At 37.6% G+C, this 26,067-nt stretch overlaps 1 protein-coding gene across 3 annotated transcripts in view; it reads left to right on the forward strand.

Annotated features, from left to right (window-relative positions):
• The window catches only part of EXOC6B (exocyst complex component 6B), a 615,405-nt gene that overhangs the window by 396,171 nt on the left and 193,167 nt on the right, over nucleotides 1–26,067 (forward strand). For all 3 annotated transcript variants that reach the window (XM_007523677.3, XM_060187119.1, XM_060187121.1), the window contains exon 19: nucleotides 24,267–24,408. In XM_007523677.3, coding sequence (XP_007523739.1) covers nucleotides 24,267–24,408 — 142 coding nt within the window. The remainder of the gene's footprint in view (nucleotides 1–24,266; nucleotides 24,409–26,067) is intronic.

Raw genomic sequence — 26,067 nt, forward strand, 5'->3', positions numbered from 1 at the left:
ATATTCTACTTTCATATTATACATAGCCCATTATTTCAGTTGTCTAGGTAGCTGTTTAGTTTACAACTTAGTCAATTTATTTTCTTTTCACAGAATAAAATTCTTTTGTGAACTGAGAGACTATGGTAATGGACTCCTAAACATTTTTATCAAGGTTTTGGTTTAAGTATGTCTCAAATGGGAACACATGAAATAAACAGTGAAATTTTATTTGCTTCAATGTATGCTCTCTGTTATGTCATCGGAAATTGATTTTGCTAACAATACCTATCCACATACTATAGATACCAGGTAATTACATTAATAGAAAATGAGGGTAGTGTTCTTAAAAACTTTTCCGCAGATAGAGATTGAGAGACAGAAACCGAGAGGGAAAGAAACCATAGCACCTGAAGTCTCTTCAGTGCAGTGGAGGCTAAGGCCAAACCTGCGTTAACAACAGTGCTTTTCCTAAGGATTTTACTAGAGAAAATAAAAACACCTGTCTGAAAGGCCTGTGTACACAGATGTTCATAATAGCATAGTTAGTAATAGCCCAGATTTGGAAGCAACCCAGATGAGCACAATAGAGGAATGGGTAAGGAAGCTATGGTACATATACACAGTGGAGTACTGTCCAGCTGTTAAAAAAAAATGATGAGGCCATGTCCGTTACAGTATTATGTTCAGAACCTGAAGGCATTATTATGTTGAGTGAGACAGTCCAGAAAATAGATAGGCCAATACCAAAGGACCTTACTTATTGGCAGAACTTAAGAAAAAAGAATAGTCAGGGAAAACATAAGGAGAAACTTGGACTTGGTGTGGCATATTGCACTACAACAAAGGACTCTTCACAAGGAAGGAAAGGGACAGGATGAGGAGACATTAGGATCCTGTTGTGTCTCCTAGACATCAATCAAGGGGAGATGAGAGGTTGTGCCTGTGTGTTAATGACTGTACTGTAAACCGTTATTCCCCCCCCCAACAAAACAAAAACTTGGGTCATGTAAATAGCAAACCGGAACACTATCTGAATGAGCTACTGATATTTTGATGCCCAATTTTAGTGTTCTATGCTTCAGAATGCTCAACAGAAATATATATCAATATTGATATATATATATATATATATCAATGGTGAAAATGTTTGAAAAATTTGCTTACTATTTGATATCCTATATAATCAGGCAGGAGAAGGTGGGAAAATAGTTAACTATCTGCTAGGCATTAAACATACAGCAAAATAATCATCATCTCTGCCAATGTTACATCCTCTGTTTTGTTCTATTTTTTGGAATTCTATAGTATTTTCCCTAATGTTACATTCCACACTTACTAGAAAATGAATGTCAATAGCCTCAAGTGATTTATTCAAGCTTATTATAATTAATGAGACGGGAACAACAACAAAAAATCAAATTCTGCATTCTTTTTAGATCACATATTACTTTTAACTGAAATGTGTTTGTATGTGTATGCATATATACATACATGCAAAGACAGTCTAGATATGAGGAAGATAATTGCTATGTTGATGTCCTTGATAAGAAAAATGAAATGTAATCTTCGCATGGTAACCCCAAACCCTTTTTTCCCCTCCATTTTTCTCTTAAAAATAGATGTTGGATTCATAGTCATATGACCAGTATTCTAAAAGCAATTTAGTTCATGGGGGAATTTTAGGAATAACTTTATAAAGAATATACAGTAGAGAGTCAGGGTGAGACATGCAGTCTTCTATAAACTCAATTTCCCTTGACTTGCTACTGCAGGAAAATTCTTCCAGTTATTAGGCTGACTCTGAAGTTGACAGTGATTAAAATAAAGCTGTGCCATGAAGTTGTCATTAACTCAGGACACAAGAGTTACCCAATTTGAAGTTTAAAGACTGTGTGTTTGTTCACCTCTACTAGATTTTACTTTACTTCACAAACCTGAAGAAATTAACAGACATTATATTCAGTCAATTTCTAGCTTTCCAACTCAGGCTATAAAATGTTTTAAGAGTGACTGAACAAAACGCAAATAAAAGTGACTATGGACTCTAGGATAAGTGATCAAAGAAGAAATTTAAGAGATTAAGATATAGATAAATGTCCAGCAAAGTAAGAGTAAAATAGAGCTGTTGGGGTTTGGTGGTGGTGGTGAGGGGATGAGTAAAACTATCAAAATAATGAAAACCACATATAGACACAGAAAGGGGTAGAGGTAATAGTGCATCAGATGGGCTTAGTGACTCAGAGGAAATATTTAGGAAAAAAAAATCACACAATCCAATGAAAAAGGGAGATTTAAAAACTATCAGGGGAGGGTGTAGGAGGAGGTTGCACTGTGTAGTAGGTACTGATCTTGGTTGTTCAGTCCCCCACAGCAGACATGTGCCAGAATGATGCACTCATACTCTCTCTTCTCTGTCTTGTGTAAATAAATAAATAAAACAACAAGTAAATACCATTAGTGGAAATGATATTGAATGGGATGGGGTTGGCAGGATGGAGGAACTCCTGAAGATTTCTATTTAGAGATTAAAACAGCTAAGTACCAAGAAAAAGTAATGAAATCTTGGAGTTCTCCTGATGCCCATAATTTTTTTTTTTTACTTCCATATTCTAGACTAAGAACAAAGTCACCTACAGGGTTTTAAAAAACTTAAATTAAGCTTGTGTGTATTCCTAAGGCCCAAAATAATACTGTCATAGTGTTTACAGCATGTTGAAGAATAAATATAGGTGGCTAATTTTAAGATTAAATAAATACTTCACAGAAATATATATTATGAGAATTAAAACAAGAACTCTGGAGATAGTAAAATTCCCATCTAGAGAGGTCAATGATAAATATATTAGACATGGGATCAAGTGTGCTGGCATGTGGTTCCATGCTAGAACATGGATGTAAAGACATCATTGATATATGCCAAATTGTAAATAAAGTCTTAGCATTCTTTCAGTGTTTACTTTTCAAGAGCATTAACAAATCTAATGATGATTTTCCTGGAAAATGGTTACATAAAAAACATACTCATCTGATCAGCATTGTTATACATTTTTTAAAAAATCTTCTAAGAAGTTAGCATAACAGAAGCCAGCCAAGTTCTTACATGTACATTTGCATTTGATCTTTTGTGGTAAATTATTTTAGTACATAACATTACTCCTAATTACTCAGTTTGCATCCCTGTTTCAGCCTTAACCATATGCTTTGTTTGGCTAGTGATATGAAAGTGTGAATATCATCTGTTCCTCCTCAGAGAAATTGAGAGGGGAAAAACAGAGAGATACCCACAGTCCTGCTTCAACACTTATGAAGCTTTCCCCCTGTTGGTGGGGACAAGGAGTTTATTTTGGCTAGTGATATTGAAGTGTGAATTTCATATATTCCTTTCTGTTTGCTGTGTGCACAAGATGTCCCAAGAGTATCTGCCCCTTTTCACATTGGTTCTACTTTAAAAGTGGTGTAAAGCTGAGTATCTGGGCCCTAGTTAACAATAATTTTAGAATTAAACCTTGACTGTGAACTATTGATATTTAGAGGTTGTTTTTATCATAACTCAGTATAGGTTATCTGATACAATAATTTGATAGTATTGGGTTGTCAGAAAAGTCATGATGTATTTTAATAGAATAGGTAGAAGGTAGTCCCCATGTTAAAACTTTTGGTGAAGTTGTCACCTGAAGTAGTTGGAAATCAGGCATTTGACAGCATGAAATAGAACTGTGACAATAGGCAAAATCATTTGGAAAACAAAATGTGACCAATGTTCTTTAGCTGAGTTGCCTTCATTTGCTTACAAAATAGAGATAACACTTAGGGAAAAAATTGGTAAGCAAGGAACAAAGAAGATGGGGAATCTAGAAATTATAGGAATTGAGGAACAAACTGTGGAACTTTATCTCATTTTCAACTGGTAAAATAATTCCTTAAAAGTTATTTGAGGGAGTTGGGTGGTAGTGCAGTGAGTTAAGCACAGGTGGTGCAAAGTGCAAGGACTGGCGTAAGAAGCCCAGTTTGAGTCCCTGTCTCCTCACCTGCAGGGGAGTCACTTCACAAACAGTAGCAGGTCTAAAGGTGTCTATCTTTTTCTCCCTCTCTCTGTCTTCCCATCCTCTCTCCATTTTCTCTCTGTCATATGCAACAATGACTACATCAGTAACAACTACAATAATAACTACTACAACAATAAGAAACAACAAGGAGAATAAAAGGAAAAATAAATAAATATAAAAATATTTTTAGAAAGGAGACCACCCGGGACAGTAATAAGACAGGACTAAAATGATGTCAGGAACCCACTAAATTGCCAGTGAGTGCAAACACCTGTGGTTCTAAAACAGAGAGGAGCCTAGGGAGAGATTAAGTTTAGTCCGGCAGTTTACCAGTTGAGACATCACTGCCAGTCTGTTTCATCAACAAAAGATGGCTGAAGGGAAGAGAGCTCTCCCCTAAGACTCACCAAATGCAACTGTGAGTGTCCATTGCTATTGCCCTCAGAATCTGGAGCAGTTGGGGTGGGGGGCCCTGTGCTGACACCAGGGGACAGAGAACTAGCCAAGAAACTCAGGAGAAGATCTATACCTCAGTAGCCTAGCGGTGGAACTGTGAGAGTCTCTTTGCATAACCACTGCATTATCTCTTGGTCAGGAGTCAGTGATTAAGCTAAGAAGCCTACTTATAGTTTAAAAGCTTTCAGGGTCCCATAGCCAACAGGGAAGGAAAATAACAAAAAAGAGGATTTTAAGCCACTGAGCTCCAACTTAGGGATTAAAATACTATAAAACAACTGTCAACTTCCACCACTGTGAACCCTTTAATTACTTTACTTAGGCACAAGTCAATCCAGGCAAGAGTGATCAGTAATTTGAAAAGTACTGAGAGAGGGACCTCATAACATACTATATAAAATGGTTAAACCAACAAGAAGAAATATTGGAGAAATGAACCAGGACAAGAGTCCAGCTAAAAGCTCCCTAAAGATTGAAGCACAAAATAATGAGGTCAAGAGCCAAACACTAGTTAAGGAAATAATCAAAGGAGTGAGTAAAGAGTTTGAAAGAATTGTCACCAGAAATGCAGAAACAACAAATGACACTCTGGAAGAAAATACTGATTTTTCTCAAGATAATTAGAGAGCTGAAAGCTGAAATATCTGAGCTAAGAACACAACTAGCTGAACAAGCTAAAACAGTATCAGAACAGGGTAACAAAATAGATGAACTGTAGAAAACAGTAGAGGGGAGAGATAATATAATCAATGAGGCTGAAGACAAAATTAGCAAGATCAAGGATGAATTAGAGACAACTAAAAAAGAGGTGAGAGATCTCAAAAAGATTAAGAGATAATGAAAACAACAACAGAGACCTATGGGATGACTTCCAAAGAAATAATATATGCATTATTGGCTTACCAGAGAAAGAAAGAGAGGGAGGAGAAGAAAGCACTCTTCAGGACATAATAGCTGAGAACTTCTCTAGTCTAGAAAACATAAAAGACATAAGGGTTGAAGAAGCCCAGAGAGTCCCAAACAGAATTAACCGAGACTTAAAGACACCAAGACACATATTTAGAATGGAAAGGAATAAGGATAAAGAAAGGATCCTGAAGGCTGCAAGAGAAAAACAAAGAGTCACCTACAGAGGAAAACCCATACGATTAGCAGCAGACTTCTCCACACAAATACTACAGGCAAGAAGCGAATGGCAAGATATCTATTGAGTGCTCAATGACTTGGCTTTCAACCAAGACTACTGTATCCTGCTAGACTATCATTCAGACTAGATAGGAGCATAAAAACCTTCTCAGACAAGCAACAGTTGAAAGAATAAACTATCACCAATTCTGCCCTGAAAGAAGTTCTGAAAGGTTTCCTATAAATACTCAGACCACTATGAACAACTCTATGCACCAAGCTAGAGAACCTGGAAGAAATGGACAATTTCCTAGATACCTACCAACTTCCAAAATTAAGTAAAGAGGAACTAGATAACATGAACAGGCCCATCACAACTAATGAAAGAGTTATCAAAAACCTTCCCAAGAATAAATGTACTGGACCAGATGATATTAAAAATGAATTCTACAAAACCTTCAGAGAAAAACTAATATCGCTACTTTTAAAAGTCTTCCAGAAGATTGAAGACAAAGGAATACTCCCTTCCACCTTCTATAAAGCCTGAACATCACTTTGATACCAAAAACAGGCAGGGACACAACCAAAAACGAAATCTACAAATAAATATCTCTGAACATAGATTCTAAAATATTGAACAAAATTCTAGCCAACCGGATACAGCAGTATATTAAAAAGATTGTTCATCATTAAAAGTGGGGTTTATCCCAGGCATGCAAGGTTGGTTTAATATACATAAATCAATCAACGTGATCCACCACATCAACAAAAGCAAGACCAAAAAACCACATGGCCATATCAATAGATGCAGAGAAAACCTTTGACAAAATACAACATCCCTTTATGATTAAAATTCGACGAAAAATGGAAAATTCCTGAAGATAGTGGAGTCTACATATAGCAAACCTACAGCCAACATCATACACAATGGTGAAAACTGAAAGCATTTCCCCTGAGATCAGGTACTAGACAGGGATGCCCACTATCACCATTACTATTCAACGTAGTGTTGGAAGTTCCTGCCATAGCAACCAGGCAGGAGCAAGGAATTAAAGGCATACAGATTAGAAGAGAAGATGTCAAACTCTCCCTATTTGCTGATGACATGATAGTATACATAGTAAAACTTAAGGAATCCAGCAAAAAGCTTTGGAAATCATCAGGCAATACAGTAAGGTGTCAGGCTACAAAATTAACATTCAAAAATCAGTAGAATTCCTCTATGCAAACACTAAGTTAGAAGAAGTTGAAATGCAGAAATCAGTTCCTTTTACTATAGCAACAAAACAATAAAATATCTAGGAATAAACCAAACCAAAGAAGTGAAAGACTTGTATACTGAAAATTATGATTCACTACTCAAGGAAAATGAAAAAGACTCAAAAGAAGTTCATGTTCATGGTTTGAAGAATTAACATCATCAAAATGAATATACTACCCAGAGCTATATACAAATTTAATGCTATCCCCATCTAGATCCCAACCACAATTTTTAGAATAGAACATGTGCTACAAATGTTTATCTGGAACCAGAAAAAAACCTAGAATTGCCAAAACAATCTTGAGAAGAAAGAATAGAAGTGGAAGCATCACACTCCCAGATATCAAATTGTATTATAGGGCCATTGTCATCAAAACTGCTTGGTACTGGAACATAAATAGACACACTGACCAGTGGAATAGAATTGAGAGCCCAGATGTAAGCCCCCACACCTATGGACATCTAATCTTTGACAAAGGTGATCACCCTATTAAAAAAAAGGGAAAAGCAGAGTCTCTTCAACAAATCGTGTTGGAAAAAATTGGGTTGAAACATGCAGAAGAATGAAGCTGAACCACTATATTTCACCAAATGCAAAAGTAAATTCCAAGTGGATCAAAGACTTGGATGTTAGATCACAAACTATCAGATACTTAGTTGAAAATATTGGCAGAACTCTTTTCCGCATACGTTTTAAAGACATCTTCAATGAAACGAATCCAATTACAAAGAAGACTAAGGCAAACATAAACCTATGGGTCTATATCAAATTAAAAAGCTTCTGCACAGCAAAAGAAACCACTATCCAAATCAAGAGACCCCTCACAGAATGGGAGAATTTCTTTACATGCCATATATCAGACAAGAGGCTAAGAACCAAAATATATAAAGAGCTTGCCAAACTCAACAACAAAAAAACAACCCCATCCAAAAATTGGGAGAGGACATGGACAGAATATTCACCATAGAAGAGATCCAAAAGGTAGAGAAACACATGAAAAAATGCTCCAAGTCTCTGATTGTCAGAGAATGCAAATAAAGACAACAATGAGATATCACTTCACTCCTGTGAGAATGTCGCACATCAGAAAAGGTAACAGCAGCAAATGCTGGAGAGGGTGTGGGGTCAAAGGAACCCTCCTACAGTGCTGGTGGGAATGTCAGGTGGTCCAACCTCTGTGGAGAACAGTCTGGAGAACTTTCAGAAAGCTAGAAATGGACCTATGCCATGATCCTGCAATTCCTGTTCTGGGGATATATCCTAAGGAACCCTACACACCCATCCAAAAATATCTGTGTACACATATGTTCTTAGCAGCAAACTTTGTAATAGCCAAAACCTGGAAGCAACCCAGGTGTCCAACAACAGATGAGTGGTTGAGCAAGTTGTGATATATATACACAATGGAATACTACTCAGCTAAAAAAAAATGGTGACTTTACCGTTTTCAGCCGATCCTGGATGGACCTTGAAAAATTCATGTTAAGTGAAATAAGTCAGAAACAGAAGGATGTATATGGGATAATCTCACTCTCTAGAAGAAGTTGAAATACACTATCATAAGAGAAAACAGAAGTACTACTTAAAGTGGAATTGACATGCTGCGCCAAAGTAAAAGACTCTGGGGTGGGTAGGGGAAGAATACAGGTCCAAAATGGATGACAGAGGACCTAGTGGAGATTGTTTTGTTATATGGAAAACTGGGAAATGTTATGCATGTACAAAGTATTGTATTTACTGTCGAATGTAAAAGATTAATTCCCCAATAAAGAAATTTAAAAAATAAATAAAATGTTTTTAAAAAGTTATTTGACTGGATAGATTTTTAATATATTTTTGCTGCTTGTGAAAGACTACACCAGGTAACACCATCACAGTTTTTCTAAAACCTCAGAGTCAATTAAAGTGTGTATCCAGTGAATCCTTTCATTTGGGAGAAATGACTTGGGAGGAAAATTTAAAAGACTGAGAACGTAAATCTCCACAGAATCTTGCTCTCTTCAAGAAACTTATAATTGAGTCTAGAGTGGGAGACATGGCTAAAAAGATTTGTGTATATGACTATTAGCAAGAAAAGATGACTGCACTCAAGTAAATTAAAAGTCAATCCACTATTTGAGAAAATTAGACTGTCAAATGAACTAAACATTTTTAGTGTAAGAGACTGTGATTGTTCCTGATTTGTGTGCCTTCTACTTTCTAAGAATAGGGAGTAACCTGCAAATGGTGCTCAGCCACCTAGGTGTATTGGTGGTGGAGCATATTCTGTGAAGAAGAAAAGTAATTATCTCCTAAAACACAGAGGCAACATGGTGAAATAACTGTCAACTGGGAAGTACTCCCAGAGAACAGAATCAGAACCAGTTTATGGAATTTTCCCTACTCAAAGCAAGTAGCTCTATCAACTTCTGCCCAACACAGTTTCAAAATTCACATGAATAGGGAGTCAGGCGGTAGTGCAGTGGGTTAAGTGTAGGTGGTGCAAAGTGCAAGGACTGGCACAAGGATCCGGGTTTGCGCACCCGACTCCCCACCTGCAAGTGGTGAAGTAGGTCTGCGGGTGTCTGTCTTTCTCTCCTCCTCTGTATCTTCCCCTCCTCCATTTCTCTCTGTCCTATCCAACAACAACGACATCAGTAACAACAATAATAACTACAACAATAAAATAACAAGGGCAACAAAAGGGAATAAATATTTTTAAAAATATTTTAAATTGTCATGGATATAAATAGCTATGGTGTTTCTCATTCTTTGCCAACTGTAGACTTAGTCCATTTTTTATTATTCTTGTTCTACAAGGATATGTTGGGCATTTGTGGGACAACTGAATTGTTGTTAGTTTAATATCTCTAGAGTAGAAACTGCCATGTTTGGATTTTTTAAAATTTTTATTATATTTATTTATTTCCCCTTTTGTTGCCCCCCTTTTTTTATTGTTGCTATAGTTATTATTGTTGCTGTTATTGATTGTTAGGACAGAGAGAAATGGAGAGAGGAGGGGAAGACAGAGGGGTAGAAAAAGATAGACACCTGCAGACCTGCTTCACCACCTGTGAAGTGACTCCCCTGTGGGTGAGAAACCGGGGGCTTGAACCGGGATCCTTATGCTGGTCCTTGAGCTTTGCAGGCGCAAAACCCACTGCACTACCGCCTGACTCCCTCTGGATTTTTTGAATTCTGGATTTCATGAATCTTTTGCCATGACTGGATAGCACATTAGGGTCATCATCTTGGGGATCAGGGTATTTATTTTGTCCATAGAGGCAAAAAGCACATATTCGTGGCTAGTTGGTTAATTATAGTGGCAATATGTTCCTCAATTATTCATTGATGCTTCCTATATGAGAATTATTATTTTCCACCCAATGACATCCTGTTTGGTTGTGTGACTTCTTGTGTCAATGAAAAGTGAATAGAAGGAATGGATGTCACGTCCAGTGAGACTCATTAAGAAATATCACACTCTATGCTCTAAGGGAAGCAGAAAAAGACTGTCCTGGGGAAAAAAAAAGACTGCTTTTTCATTCTGGTCTAACATGAGTAAGAAATAAACCCTTATAGTTGTAAGCCACAGAGATCTTGGAGTTATTATTTAAACATAACCTACTATAATGCAACTCACAATAATTTTTTTTGTATTCACCTCTGGAAGCCTAAAGATAACAAACTCCTAAAATTTCTTAGAAAGAACCTTATCTCTGCACCTTACCAATTGAAAATATAAAATAAAGCCCAGTTCTGTCATTTGACAGTATCCCTTATTATTTCTCTCAGTTCCAAGATTATTTCAACTTTCTCTTTGTAGTACTTAGTTCTCTTTTTTTTAGTGGAATAAAGCAGTGTTCTGTAACAGTTTAATTCAACTGACTTATGTCTTGGCAGGGTTAATTCTAGATGCTGGTGTCTAAATTTGTTTATCACATTTTGGATACTTAAGAGACTGGTAGCTGTGGCATCTGTTTGTGGTGGAATACAGAAAGCATGTGTACGTACACACACACACACACACACACACACACACACACACACACACACACACACACACACACACACCTTCCATATCCCTTTCAAGCTAGTAGTGTTGCTTTTCAAATATAGGCTTAATTTTTTTTTTTTATCTGAACAATCCTTGCTTCTCCCCCCAGCCCCTGCTCTTTTGGTGACAATCACAGTAATTTGGCCACTAATCACAATATTCTTTGGAGGACTCTAGAGTAGTTTGGGGGCTTGAAACTGGAGTTGAGGTATTTGACTTGTTTAACTTAGTTTAATGTAGAGCATTATTAAGACTCATTGTCTTTTCTAACTAAAAGGTGAATAAGTATGTGAGTCTTAAGGCTTGTTCAGGGAGTTATAGTAATTGATAATTTTTCTTAAAAGAAAGCTATGATTTTTAAAATGCAGTTTTTTTTCATCAATTCAGTGACAGAAGGGTACATACCAATTTAATTCAGTCTGTGCAGTGCACATAGATTCTCAAATTAGATATGGGGGAAAAAAAGAATTGCCCTGCCGAAAAAGTCTGCAAGTGAGTAATTGTGTGCCTGTCGATCTTCTGCCAGGCATGGCATCTTGAATTGATGTAAGTACAAGCAGAGTTGGACAACTCATTGAGCTGGTAAATTTGTATGAATCTGAGGAATTTATTCTTGGGTTTACTTTGAGTCTGTCAAACTGACTTGAAGTTTTGTAGTCAAGAAGTAAATAACTAAGCTAAGTTAGTGAAGGTCACTACTTTCTAAAGTTTAACTGATCGACTCTGAGCACATCTGTTCCCTGAAAGGCTGTTCACTTAGCATATTAATATCCTTGCACAGAGGGCCTCTGTCCATGTTATGTGGAAATGGCAGCTTCTTTGTCTTCTTGTCACATTAGCTAACTGGAGTCAAGCACTCAAACTTGAAAGTAATTTTTTTGTGTGCGGATAAGTGTTTGTGAAACCTTTTTTCTTCTTCTTCTTTTTTTTTTTGTATGACTACTAATTGGACAGTTAGATAAATTATTCATTTAGTAACGAAGGAGCCAACAGCAATTTTTAAAGGTTTTTGGAAAAGATTATGTAGTTGGTTCATTGCTCATTGACATCCTTAGCAATTCAGTTGTTATGGGGCTTTAGAAATATAATTTGTAGAATACTCAAATTTGTGTTCCATTTATGTTTGGAAAAGGACAGCAAGAGATCTCAGATACTGTCTTGCTTGTAAATTAGAGGTGACGGAAGTCTGGAGCACCTTTTAGTTTGCTGAGCTACTGCTAAAATATTAAAAGAATATACTTTTTCCGTTTTTAAATATGTCATTAATAACCCCCCACCGTAACATTTATTTGTTGATTTCTCAATTGTGATAGCAAACTAGAAATGTGAATGTGAAGTAGGTTATCCACATTGGTTATGCCTGTAGCAAACACTTGAGAATTTGAGTTGACGGCAGTTTCAGCTTAAGAAGCAAGAAAATACGGAAAAAGTGAATTGATGTACACAGTGTTATAGAAGCATATTATCTAACAGTTGTATGGTCCTTGGAACTGCTGTGTCAGTACCACCATAGAACTTACAAAAAATACGGTATCTCTGGCCCCATCCTAGGTGAATTGAAGCAGACAACTGATTTTTAACCTTGCAGTCTGCTTTAATAAGGCCTCCAGGGAATTCTGATATGTAGTAAAGTTTGAGAATTTATTGATTTGGGAACTGAGAAAGTAACTCAATGCCAGAATGCCTTACACACTCGAAGCCCTAGGGTTAATTTTTGGCGCCACATGAAAAAGCAAAGAAGAGGGAATTGTGTGGAGTTGTACCCCTCCTACCGTATGCTTTTGTTCACTAATCCTTTCTTAAATAAAAAAATTAAAAAAAAAAAAAAAGCAAAGAAGACAAAATAAGTGTTACTCCATGGATAGTAGAACAGGGATTTGTTCGTCTCATTCTTTTTTTTAAATTTATCTTTAATTTTTTTATCTTTATTTATTGGATAGACAGCCAGAAATCAAGAGGGAAAGGGGTGATAGAGAGGGAGGGAGACAGAGAGACACCTGCAGCACTGCTTCACCACTCGCAAAGCTTCACCCCGTAGGTGAGGACCAGGGGCTCGAACCCGAGTTCTTGGGCATTGTAATACATGTGTTCAACCAGGTGCACCACCACCCGGCCCCTCTCATTCTTGTTTATAAAAATATTTTTAAAAATTAAACCAGAGGATAGCTCAGCGGAAAAGCACACACCTTGTATGTATGAGTTTGATCACTGGTACTTCATTTAAAAAAGGAACCTACTGACCTAGGAAAAAACCACTTCTTATTTTATATTAGTTAGAGAATGATACTGAATCATTTTGCTATTATAGTCCGTAAAACTTGTCATGGTGTAGAAAAGACCAGATGGTAAGTCTTATGGGGATATTTGAAGGGAATTTGGTTTTAGTCTAGAAAAAAAGATGAATAGTTAAGGCATTAACTAGCCTTCATCTAGCTAAAAAACTGTCTTGACTCCAGAAGGTAGAACTGAATAATCAAAACCTTCTGGCTCATATATGATATCTTTGATTTAATGAGCTTCAATTCTTTGGAAACTATTGTTAAAGTTCTAAAGGTCCTCTTATCATCAGTGCTGTAGTAGTCACTGCTGTAGTGAGGTGAATGAAATGTCCGGTAGACAAGGTCTTTCCTTTTATTTGCAATTAACAAGTATATATCTATGACTTGCATTAAATCATTATCCTCTCAGGCAGCTTATGCTTGTTACCTGGTTCACTGTTGTCACCTGTAAATGATATAGGAGTCCCTTTAATATGAAAATGCTATTTATCTCTCTTTATCTCTAGCTAGAGTTAGAATTCTGAATTAAAATTTACATTCCCTTAGTTGAAGTTACTTCATTGTCTTGTAGCCTCTTTAAAAATATTTTATTTATTAATTTAGTTTGATAGAGACAGAAATTGAGAGGGAAGGAAGGATAGAGAGGAAAAGAGAGGCACCTGCAGCCCTGCTTCACCACTTTCAAAGCTTTCCCCCTGTAGGTGGGGATTGGAAGTTTGAACCTGGATCCTTGTTTAGTTGTAACTTGTGTGCTCAACCAGGTGTGCCACCACCCAGTCCCCATTTCACAGTGTTTTCTTATTTTGTAATGACTTAAATGTTTTTATCTTGTTTATTATGTTAAGTATGTGATTTAACTTAAACCATGTTTTTTTAGTTCATATCTGTTAGTATAAATGTGTCACATTGAAGTGAATTATGCTGGTTGCCTACACTAGTGCAGGATCGGTTTCTGTTCATGTTTTAGTTGAGAGGTTTCCTGAATTTCATGGGTAGTGTAAATACTGAAAGCCTCTCAATAGTTAGATTTTGATTTTTCATGGGAACCCACCCAATACCAACTTAGATCAATAGAAATCTCTAGGTTTGGAGTGGGCAGCATACTTCTGTCTCCACGGAAACTCTTACCAAATGTATGCCGAATCAAGGAAAAGACACTGTAAAATAACAGGAACGCTTTGGATGTTTTTACTCACCATATCTACTTAACCACGACTAGAATGCCAGTCTTATTTAATTTTTTATTTTCTTTTTCTTATATTTGATAGGACAGAGAGGAATAGAAGTGGGGGAGATAGGGAGAAAGGATAAAGACACCCACACCACTGCTTCACCTCTTGTGAAGTTTCCCTCTACAGGCTTGAACCTGGGTTCAATTTTTGCAGATGTTCATTTGCCTTCTTTTTTTTTAATATTTATTTTCCCTTTTGTTGCCCTTATTGTTTTTATTGTTATAGTTGTCATTGTTGGATCAGATAGAGAAAGATGATGAGAGGAGGTGAAGACAGAGAGGGGGAGAGAAAGATAGACACCTGTAGACCTGGGTCACCGCTTGTGAAGTGACTCCCCTGCAGGTGGAGAGCCCGGCATTCGAACCCGGATCCTTATGCCAGCCCTTTGCACCATGTGCGCTTAAGCCGCAAGCTACACTACTGCCCAACTCCCGTTCATTTGCCTTCTGTATCTGATAAGAGACTGAGAAATGTAATCATTCCATTTACATTGCCTGTGACTATTTTGTTAAACTAAACTAGAAATAACACAGATAATGAGTAGCTAACATATGTGGCAAAAATATTCTCTGAAATGTTAATTAACTGGAGGAGGATAATATAAATAAGATTGTGGGATAAAGGTGTATAATTCCATACAATTCCCACCACCAGTGCTCCGTATCCTATTCCCTCCATTGGAAGGTTTCCTATTTTTATCTTATTTTATTTTATTTTATTTTATTTTTATTTTATTTTATTTTGCCTCCAGGGCTATCACTGGAGCGCAGTGCTTTCGCTGAGAATCCACTGTTCCTGGAAGATATTATCCCTCCATTTTTGTTGCCCTTCTTTTTTTATCGTTGTTTTTGTTATTGTTGTTATTGTCGTTGTTGGATAGGACAGAGAGGAGGAGAGAAAGACACCTACAGACCTGCTTCACCACTTGTGAAGCAACCCCCCTGTAGGTGGGGAGTCGGGGGCTCGAATCAGGACCGTTATGCCGGTCTTTGCACTTAGCGCTGCGTGCACTTAACCCGCTGTGCTACTGCCCAACTCCCTTTTTTTTTTTTTTTCCTGCCAGTAGGGTTATTGCTGGGGCTTGATGCCAGCACCACAAATCCACTGCTCCTCAAGGCTACTTTTCTTTTTTTCTTAATTGGATAGGACAGAAAAATTGAGAGGGGAGAGGGAGATAAAGTGGGGGATAATAAGAGAGAGAGAGAGATGCCTGCAGACCTGCTTTACCACATGTGAAGCCATACCCCACCCTCTGCAGGTCTGGGAAGGTGAGGAGCTGGGGGCTCAAACCCAGATCCTTGCGCGGGTCATTGTGCTTTATACCATGTGCTCTTAACCCGGTGCACCACCGCTGGCTCCTCTGGTGGGAGTTGTGACTTTTGCAATTGCTTCTCTACTGAACATGGACAGTGGCTGGGTAATCCATACCTCCAGCCTGTCTCTATCTTTCCCTGGTAGGATAAGGTTTTGGGGAGGTGAGGTCCAAGACACATTGGTGAGTTTGTCTGCCCAGGGAAGTCAGGATGGCATCATGGGTAAATGATCAGTTTCTAGCACATGCAGTTACAGAGAATCTTCATTTTTTTGTTCTTTGCCCAAAGGAGAGAACTGTACTTCTGAGATTACATGATATTCCACCAGTTTCCTTTCAAGTGTAACTCTATGCCATTACTCATAGATTTGTAACTTCTGCTTAAATAAAGTTTAAAAAACAAAGCTAGATGGCAGGGAGTTAGGTGAGGGATTACTAGTAATTTGAATATTGTATTCTGATCTAATGGCAGACTACAGACTACAGGAGAGAATGATTATCTAGTTTTCTAGTATTCAATGTGCAGGATCTCTGAGGACAGGGTATAAATGGTAGAGAACTTCCAAATAATGTTTGAAAGGTCTTCCCTTCCTACCCCCAATTCAACTTCTCTCTTCTACCTAGTATAACTTTATTTCTGATTTTGTCAATTTTTGATTTTTAGCATTTTGTCAGTTTTCATCTTTTTCTGTATCTTTATTATTAAGATCATAAGCAAATAAACTATATTGAGGAGCAATTAACCAGACACCCTTTATTCAGTGAGTATTTATTTTAAGAGCCATTTGGTTTCATTACCTTTTAATAGTTCTTTGATAGCAAGTTCCATAATTAACAAGGCAGCCTTTCAGGTTTCCTTTTCTCTAATTGTTAACATATTTTGGTGCTTTCACACAGATACACCGTGATGAAAAGTTTCCCTTTTTATAGGTCTTATAGGACTATTCAGAAGGGGAGAAATGCATAAAATATGCAGTGTTTTCTTAAGATGTAAATGGTTTAAGAGCATTTATCTTCTTAAACTGAGATTGAATGAAATAATTGTATTTGATGCTCACTTTCTGGCAACATGACTAGTTCAGAATTTATTTCTAGGTGTATAAAATTTGATCGAGTCCAGCTGATGCTAGAATTTTTGTGTTGAATGTTTCTGTAATCATTTGTCAAGAAATGTGGAATAATTCTGTCTGGTACCCAAACAAATTTTTATCTGAAATTTTCCTTGTGGGGCAGTGGACATTGCATAGTAGTTATACAGAAGACTTTCTTCCATGCCTGCAACTCCAGAGTCCCAGATCCAATCACTGACACCACCATAAGCCAGTGCTGAGCATTCATTGCTTTGGCAAAGAGAAAAAATTCCTTGTGGTATAGGCAGTACTTCTCAAAAAGAGGAATATTTTATAATAAAATATTTACCACTGCTTGAACCCTTTTTATGTTCCAGGCATTGCACAGGACTCTATACTTCATTGTCTCATTAATTGTATGCTCTTTATGCAAGGTTGATGTTATTATCTTCATTTTACTCAAGAGGAAGTAGAATCTAACCAAGATTAATTTAAGCTACTTTCCTAAAAGTCACTTAATTACAAGGCCTGGATTTGAATCTAAATTAATGTGAGCCAAAGTCCAATTCTTTCTGTATAACTTGCTTCCTCTCTACTCCCAATCTTGTTTTCACTACCATTTCCCATAAAATAGACATGATGGTTCATGTGCTATTCTACCTTAGTGAAATTAATTAGAGAGCTAGTTAAATTCTTATAAAGAAAATCTTAAGTGATTTCCCATAGAGAAAACTGAAGGTTTTAAATATTCTGAAAAGAAGCATTCATTATTGGCAGAAAATAATGAATTTAAGCACCTACAGGATATGTTAACTCAAAAAAGCAAAAAAGAAACCTGGGCTAATGAGGTGTCTGGGAGGAGAAACGCTCTTATTTAGGATATTGACCAGTTAGGAACTGAGTAATAAGTTGTATGTGGAAGTTAAAAGCAACTGGCTGGCAGACAGTCAGGCGTCTGTACCATTGTGTTTTGTAAACTTTCTTCTATGGCTGTGGTGTATTTTTTCCAACTCCACTTAATTTTTTATGAGGTTTGTAAAGGTCTTGAATAAACAATCGAGATTATAGAGGTTTTCCTGGAAGCTTTGGTTAATATTTTAATATGCTCTGCTTTGTCACATTATTAAATAGCTTATTGGAAAGTTTGAAAGAGGGTTCTTTTTTATTTTTCCTCTTTTTTTTGTTAGAGTCGTAAAATATCAAAATTGGATGCAGTTTTTAGCTGATTCCTTCTCTTTTTATTTTAGTTTTATACCTCTACAGATCTCTCTTGAATGGGGGAATCCAGTATCTGGGAGGCCTCCACTTAAACTGCACTTGAAGTGAAATTACAGTTTAGTGGGTATGTCTTGAAACTAAGCCAGTCACTGTGAATGTATGTAGGAAGAGTAGACTGGATTAAGGAAAAGGGAATTGGATAGGGTCAGAAAATAGGAACCAATAGAACTTTGGAGATTTCCTCATCACGATCTTTTTCTCATTAATATTTGAATCTGATTCTTTGGCACGTTGGTTGCAGTCTGGTGAAATGTCAGCTTGGCAAAGACTGAATACTTTCAAAGACATTTCTGTGTTAATGAGATGACTTGATGAAATTGACCTTTAACCTAAACTGATCAAGAGTTGAGCGAAGAGGAAGAGTTTTTATTTCTCATTATGAGGACTTCTTGTGCTGTGGAAGTTTGTGCAGTAGTAATTGTTTTTATTTGTAGGCTACTTCATACACTTGAAAACATTTTTTTTATGTTGTTGCTGCAGTGTAATGAAGGTCATCCAGCAAGTCCTACAATTTTTGTGCCTCCTTCCCTGACTATAATGGCCTCATAGCCTTTTCTTCTAAAATCATATAGAATTTAGAGTTTATTCTGCTCCATTTAGCACTTAATTGCATATTCTTCTTGATTTGCTTCAGAACTGGAAGTACACTTTCTACTCTTTTGCATGACAGATTTTTTTAATTTAAAAGAGAAAATCATATGACTCTATAAAAGGCATAAATGGTTAGTAAAGTATTATGCACTCATAAAATACCTACATGTTAAGCAAGTTTATCCATTGTTTTCAATATTCAGGCTAATAAGAACAGAAATAATAGTCATAAGTCATTTATTAAGTACTTAATATGAGTCAAATACTATCATAGATAGAACAAAGGAATTTTATTTACTATTAAGGGATTTTATTTTACAGAGAGGAAAACTAAAACAAAGATTAAAGTCAGTGTTCTAGGACATTGTACTTAACATATATACTAACTTTAATTAAGCCACACATCTGTAATTTTTAATTTGCACTTACTTATTCCTTACTTTTACTTGAATAATGTCTGGTCTGACAGTAGAACATACGAATTAGGATATTTTCTGGTAGTAGTATTGTTTCATATTGGACACACACTGATTGTCTATTTCCTTTATCCTTCCATTAAAAAAAGATTTTTTTTTTCTGTTTGTCCTTTTAGAGATAGAGATAGAGCAAAAGAGACCACAGCACCAAAACTTTCTTCAGTGCAGTGGGGGCTGGGCTTAACCCTGGGCCTTACACATGGCACAGTGGTAGAGAATTCAACAGAACCATTTCTCCAGCCCTTTTTTGTTCTTTACTATAATTAAACAGACACATATGTGTGCATTTTCTTTTTTCTTATTAATATCAATTTACAGAATCATATATGTTTCAAAACCACCCCACCTCACCTCACCATGCCCATCAGCAAGCTGTCAGTCTCCTTCCCCCACAGTTTGTTGACCCCTTCTATCTGTTTTGCCACAGCCATCTCCCTTTGGTAATCTCATTTCTGTTTCAGAGCCTTAGGGTTTATTTTGGATCGACCTTCTCGTGGTGCATCTCGTGAGTACCCATTCATTGGGGAAACTGACGATCCTTCCTAGCCAACTGAATCCACATGGATCCCAGTCACTTTCAAAGCCAGCAACAAGCAGCTCCTGACAGCTTTCAACCTGACCTGTTGACTGGCTACGGAAGAAGGGCAAACGCTAGATGAAGAAGAAGGGTTTATTTTCATTTGGTTAAGGCAAAAATGTTTCCCAGACTGTTAACTCTCAAACTGGGAATCAAGATTGGGGCATGGGAGTTGGGCGGTAGCGCTGTGGGTTAAGCGCAAGTGGTTGCTAAGCACAAGAACCAGTGTAAGGATCCGGGTTCCAGCCCCCCGACTACCCACCTGCAGGGGAGTCGCTTCACAGTGAAGCAGGTCTGCAGGTGTCTTTCTCTCCCCCTCTCTGTCTTCCCGTCCTTTTTCCATTTTCTCTCTGTCCTATCCAACAACAACGACATCAATAACTACAACAATAAAACAATAAGGGCAACAAAGGGAAATAAATAAATAATAAATAAATAAAATGAAAAACAAAAAGATTGGGGCATATGGAATTTTCAACCAGGAGGAAATTCTTTAAATATTTACCATAGTGGGGGTTGGGCAGTGTCGCAGTGGGTTAAGCGCAGGTCTGCAGGTGTCTATCTCCCCCCCCCCCCCCCCCCCCCGTCTTCCCCTCCTCTCTCCATTTCTCTTTGTCCTATCCAACAATGAACAACATCTGTTGGTATGCTTCTAAAACCTGTATGTTTCATTGGTTTAATCTCCCCTGCTTAACACTGTATTCTATTTACATAACCACTGTTAACTAAGTACCGCCCAGCCTGCAGGGCATTGGTTTAATCCCCACTGGTTCATGATGTCTTTTTGCTCCGCCCCCTCTCCTAGTACACCCTGATTTCCACCAGTCTTTTTTCGCTCCACCCTCTCTCCGTCGCATCCTGTTTCCACCCTACTTGGCGAGTATATATAAGGACAGGATTGTGATTAGAGATAGCTTAGATTGCCCTGCGTTCCACATGCATAAAGAGATACCAACCCCAGTGCCTCCTAAATAGGTATTTTCTACAGACTTGTTTTTGAGTTCCATAATCTTGGCCTCTGCTTTCTAAGACTGTTATCAAACTCATACAGTGAATTTCTCAAGGGTACATAGCATAATGGTTATTGCAAAGAGACTTTCATGCCTGAGGCTCCAAACTCCCGGGTTCAATCCTCCACACTACTATAAACTAGAGCTGAGCAGTACTCTGGTAAGTAGGTAGGTAGGTAGGTAGGTAGGTAGGAAGGAAGGAAGGGAGGGAGGAAGGAAGGAAGGAGATAAGGAGGGAGAAAGGGAGGAAGGGGAAGAAAGAGAGGAAGAAAGGGAGAAAGAAATAAAGAACACAACTCATATAGTGAGCTTACTTTGTCTTGTGCCCAATTCAGGTTTAAACCTGGAATCCACTGTACTGGGGGAAAATTCAGTTCTATTGTATGGTATCTTTTCCTTTTCTCTCTCCCAGCCTCTGTCTCCGTCTCGGTCTCTTCCTCCCTCCTGCCTCCCAACACCACACCCAAAAAATGTTGATCTGGAGTGGTAAAGCTCAACAGCGACAAAAAACTAAACGTTAAGAAAACTCGAACACACACACACACACACACACACACACACACACACAGTGAAACATTATTATTTTCAATGTTAAAAAGAGAATTGAGAATAAATGTAGTGGAGCATAGTTGAAATGTGTCATTTATGTGTACTTGGGAATCCTAGAGGAAGAGGAGAGAATCAGAATGATACAGAAGCAATAAGTAAAAATGCATGAGAATTTTCCATATTAGAGGAAACACATCAACCCACAGATTCTGGAGGCTCCAAAAGCCTGTGCAGTACTGCTACAAAGAAAAAAAAAAACTATGCCTGGGCACATTAGCATTAGTGATCAGATTGCTGAATATAAAATACAAAGGGAAATCTTAAAAGTAGTTAAAAGATAAAAACATGTTAAGGGAGAAATTGATAGTAAGATTGATAATGGCTTTCCAAAGACATAATGAAGGGTAGGGAACAATAGAATGTAACAGTGAAAATTCCAAAAGAAGGATTAAGAGATAACATAATGGTTATGCAAAAACTTTCATATCTGAGACTATCAAGTCCCAAGTTCAATCTTTAGCACCTCTATAAACCAGAGTTGATCAGTGGTTTCTCTCTCTCAAATGAATAAATAATATATAAAAATAAGTTATAAGAGTGAGAATTCCAAAAATAAAACTGTAAGTAATGCAATTTAGCACCCTGCAACAATATCTTTCAAAAGTAAAATGCTCATGTCTTGGTATGAGATTTACTTTCAATTGTAACCATATGGACTACCTACCAGGCAAAGAGATGAGATCATTTATTTTCAGATATTGAACAATAGGCAAAGCATGACAGTGATGTCTGAAAGAAGGGAAACAAATGAATTATAATCCCAGAAATCTGTTTACAGGTACTTTAGAAATGGTAGTACTAGGCAGGGTTAGCTGAAGCAGAGTATGGCAGTATTACTGAGCTAAGAATACCAGTTACATCTGGGAGGATAGCACAATAGTTATGGAAAAAGACTTTTCTTGCCTGAGGTACTGAAAGTCCCAGATTGAAATGCAGGTACTACTATAAGCCAGAGCTGAGTAGTGCTCTGGTTAAATAAACACACACACACACACACACACACACACACACACACACACACACACACACCCGGGGTGGGGATGTGAGGGGATATTAATATGTTCTGGGGCAGCAGTGGCTCAGTAGTTCAGTGAGTAGAGCACATTCAAAACCCAATACTGTATATGATGTGTTGATACTCTGGTCTTATAGAAATAAGTAAGTACGTATGTATGTATGTATGCATTATTATTATTATTATTATTCCGCCTTTATTGGGGGAATAATGTTTTACATTTGACAGTGAATACAATAGTTTGTACATGCATAACATTTCTCAGTTTTTCACATAACAATACAATCCCCATTACGTCCTCTGTTATCCTTTTCCAGGACCTGTATGTACTCTTGCCCCCTACCCACCCCAGAGACTTTTACTTTGGTGCAATACACCAACTCCAGGTCAGGTTCTACTTGTCTTTTCTCTTCTGATCTTGTTTTTCAACTTCTGCCTGTGTGCAAGATCTGTTTTTTTTTTTTAAAAAAAAAAGACAAAGGCTTGGGTTTGTGAAAGATTTGTCAATTTTTGCAAGGAAGCAGTTTTGAAATGAAGACAGTTTGGGGTTGGTGGTGCTGCACTTGGTAGAGCACACATGTTACCTTGCACAAGGACCTGGGTTCTACTTGCATGTAGTGGTACTAGCACCTGGGAGGTGGGTGAGGGTTGATGAACAGTGAAGTGGTGCTATAGGTACTTCTTTCTCTCTCCCTCTCTAGAGCCCTTTCTGTCTCAGTTTCCCTCTGTAGCAAAAGAAGGAAAAGAGGAAAAAGAAAGGTTTTCCTAGAAATTATATCTCAGGATCTCAGGTCCTTTCCAGACTGTGTGAGCTATAATATATATATATATATATATATATATATATATATATATATATATATATATATAAAATAGTGAGCTATTTTTTTCGTATATAGTTATACACACACACACACACAGACACACACACACATACACCCCACTTCCCTCTGTCTTTTTTTCTTTTTTTTTTGTCCAAGTGCCTTGTAGGTGACTAGTAGAAAGATACAGGATTAGATTGGATAGCAATACTAAATAACTTTATTAGTTTGAATAAATTTCCTACACCATGAAATTTATTCATATGCAAATAAAGAATATCAACATTGAGATGACTGTTAGAATTACTTAGATGCTAGATTAAGGCCATGGACATTAGGCCAGGAACTATCAAATACATAAAAGAAAACATGCAGGACACTTCATGATCTAAGTTTTAAAAAAACCTTCAAGGATTCAGTTCCAACAGGAAAGAAAACAAAAGTGTAAATAAATGAATAGGACTACATCAAACTGAAAAGCTTCTGCAGAGCAAAGGGTATCATCACCCAAACTGAAAGACTCTCAGTGGCAAGGGAGAAAATCTTTACACAACACACATCAGACAAAGGACTAATAACCAAAATACACAAAGAGCTCAGTAAACTAAATGCCCCAAAACAAAACAAAACAATCAAAAAAAAAAAAAAAAAAAAGCAACCCCATTAGAAAATAGCTAAGACATTTCACCAAGGAAGAGATCCAGAGGGTCAACATCAACAGATATATGAGAAGGTCTTCAAAGTCACTGATCATCAGAGAAATGCAAATAGAGACAACAATGAGATGCCACTTTACACCTGTGAGAATGGTATGCATTAGAAAGGACAGAAGTGGCAAATGTTGGAGAGGGTGTGGAGAAATATCTGACCTTTCTGAATTTTCACATAGTGTTAAACATGATCATGTTGGTGCTGGTGTTAGTATTGAAGATTATTGCCACCAGGTGCTATAGATGGTAAGTTTATTTTAGTGTAAGAGTATCAAGAGTGAGCTTTAAATAAATGGCTACTTCAAATGTATGCAGTTTGAGTCTTTTTGGAATTTTGTTGGAATCCATTAACATTATGACGTCCCCTTTTGCATTTCAGGGAAAGGTGGCGCAGACAGCATGTATGTCAGCTTGCAAGCATTTGGCCACATCACTGATGCAACTTTTGCTGGAAGCTGAAGTCAGGCAGCTCACCTTGGGAGCATTACAGCAGTTCAATTTGGATGTCAGAGAATGTGAACGTACGAGTATCCTTTTTTTTGTTTGTTTGTTTTACCTGCACATTCACTTCTGGAAAAAAAAAAGCATATACCTGTGGGGTTCTTGTTCTTGATGGAAACAAAGAATACTTAGATGGCAGAGATAACTTACAGGATGTCTAAAAGACTATTGGCAAATTATTATTATTATTATTTTCCTCCAGGGTCATTGCTGGGGCTTGGTGCCGGCACTACAAATCCACTGCTCCTTGTGAACTTTTCTTTTGGTTTTATTGGCTAAAACAGAGAGAAATTGAAAGGGAAGGGGAGGTAGGAAGGGAGAAGACCTATAGACAGCTATAGACCTGTTTCACCATTTGTGAAGTGTCTGATTGCAGGTGGGAAGAGAGGGCTCCAACCTGAATCCTTGCACTTGGTACTATGTGTGCTTAACCGGGTGCACCATTGCCTGCCCTGCCCCCTTGGCAAATTAATTTGAACACTTAAAGCTGATTAGTCATATTTAGAACAGAGGCAATTTCTGACATGCCACAAAGTCTGTAATCTCGAGGGCAATATAAGACAAACGTGTATGTAATACAGAGCAAAGTAAACCTGCATAGATCAAGGACTTCTAAAAATCACAGCCCCCAGCCAGTTGCTCTTTATATTTTAACTTTTTTTTTTAAAAAAAATATTCACAAAAAGGAAACACTGACAAAACCCATAGGATAAGAGAGATACAACTCAACACAATTCCTGCCACAAGAACTCCACATCCCATCCCCTCCCCCGATAGCTTTCCTATTCTTTATCCCTCTGGGAGTATGGACTTAGGGTCATTATGGGATGCAGAAGGTTGAAGGTCTGGCTTCTGTAATTGCTTCCTCGCTGAACATGGGCATTGACAGGTTGATCCATACTCCCAGCCTGTCTCTCTTTTTCCCTAGTGGGGCATGGTTCTGGGGAAGCCGGGCTCCAGGACATATTGGTGGGGTCGTCTGCCCAGGGAAGTTTGGTTGGCATCACAGTAGCATCTGGAACCTGGTGGCTGAAAAAAAGAGTTAACGTATAGAACCAAAAAAATTGTTGACTAATCATGAACCTAAAGGCTGGAAAAGTTCATATGAAGAGTTGTGAGGTCTCCGTTTAGTAGATAGTTAGTAGTCCTATTTTAGTTATATTCGAAAGAGACCATGACTATACTAGTGTTAGGTTTTCTTTTGTTTTTTTTCCCTTGTACCTGACATCTGATATGTAGGTGGATCTAAGCTATTGTCTAGGGGAGATGATGTCATGGCTGGAAAAGGGACCAGAAAGCTGGATCAGGGAAGAGAATAGCTTTTGCCTCCAGGGTTATCACTGGACCTCTGTGCCAGCACTATGAATCTGCCACTCCTGGAGACTTTTTTTTTTTCTTTCCCTTTTTCTGTTTTACTTGATGGGACAGAAAGAAATTGAGAGGGTAAGGAAAGATAAGAAGGAAAGAGAACGATAGGCACTTGGAGACTTGCTTCATTGCGCCTGAAGCAGATTCCCTGCAGGTGGAGCTGGTGCTGGAACCGGGATCCTTGTGCAGGTGTGCTTCAAGGCTTCACCACCCAAAGCCCTAAGTATTTCTACATCTTATCTACAAACTCTTTTCAGTCTGAAGAGTAAATGGTGCATGTATTTGTCAGTCAGAAGTAATGTTTTTCCCTA

This window comes from Erinaceus europaeus, chromosome 3 (genome assembly GCF_950295315.1).
Source record: "Erinaceus europaeus chromosome 3, mEriEur2.1, whole genome shotgun sequence".
In the NCBI taxonomy this organism is placed as follows: domain Eukaryota; kingdom Metazoa; phylum Chordata; class Mammalia; order Eulipotyphla; family Erinaceidae; genus Erinaceus; species Erinaceus europaeus.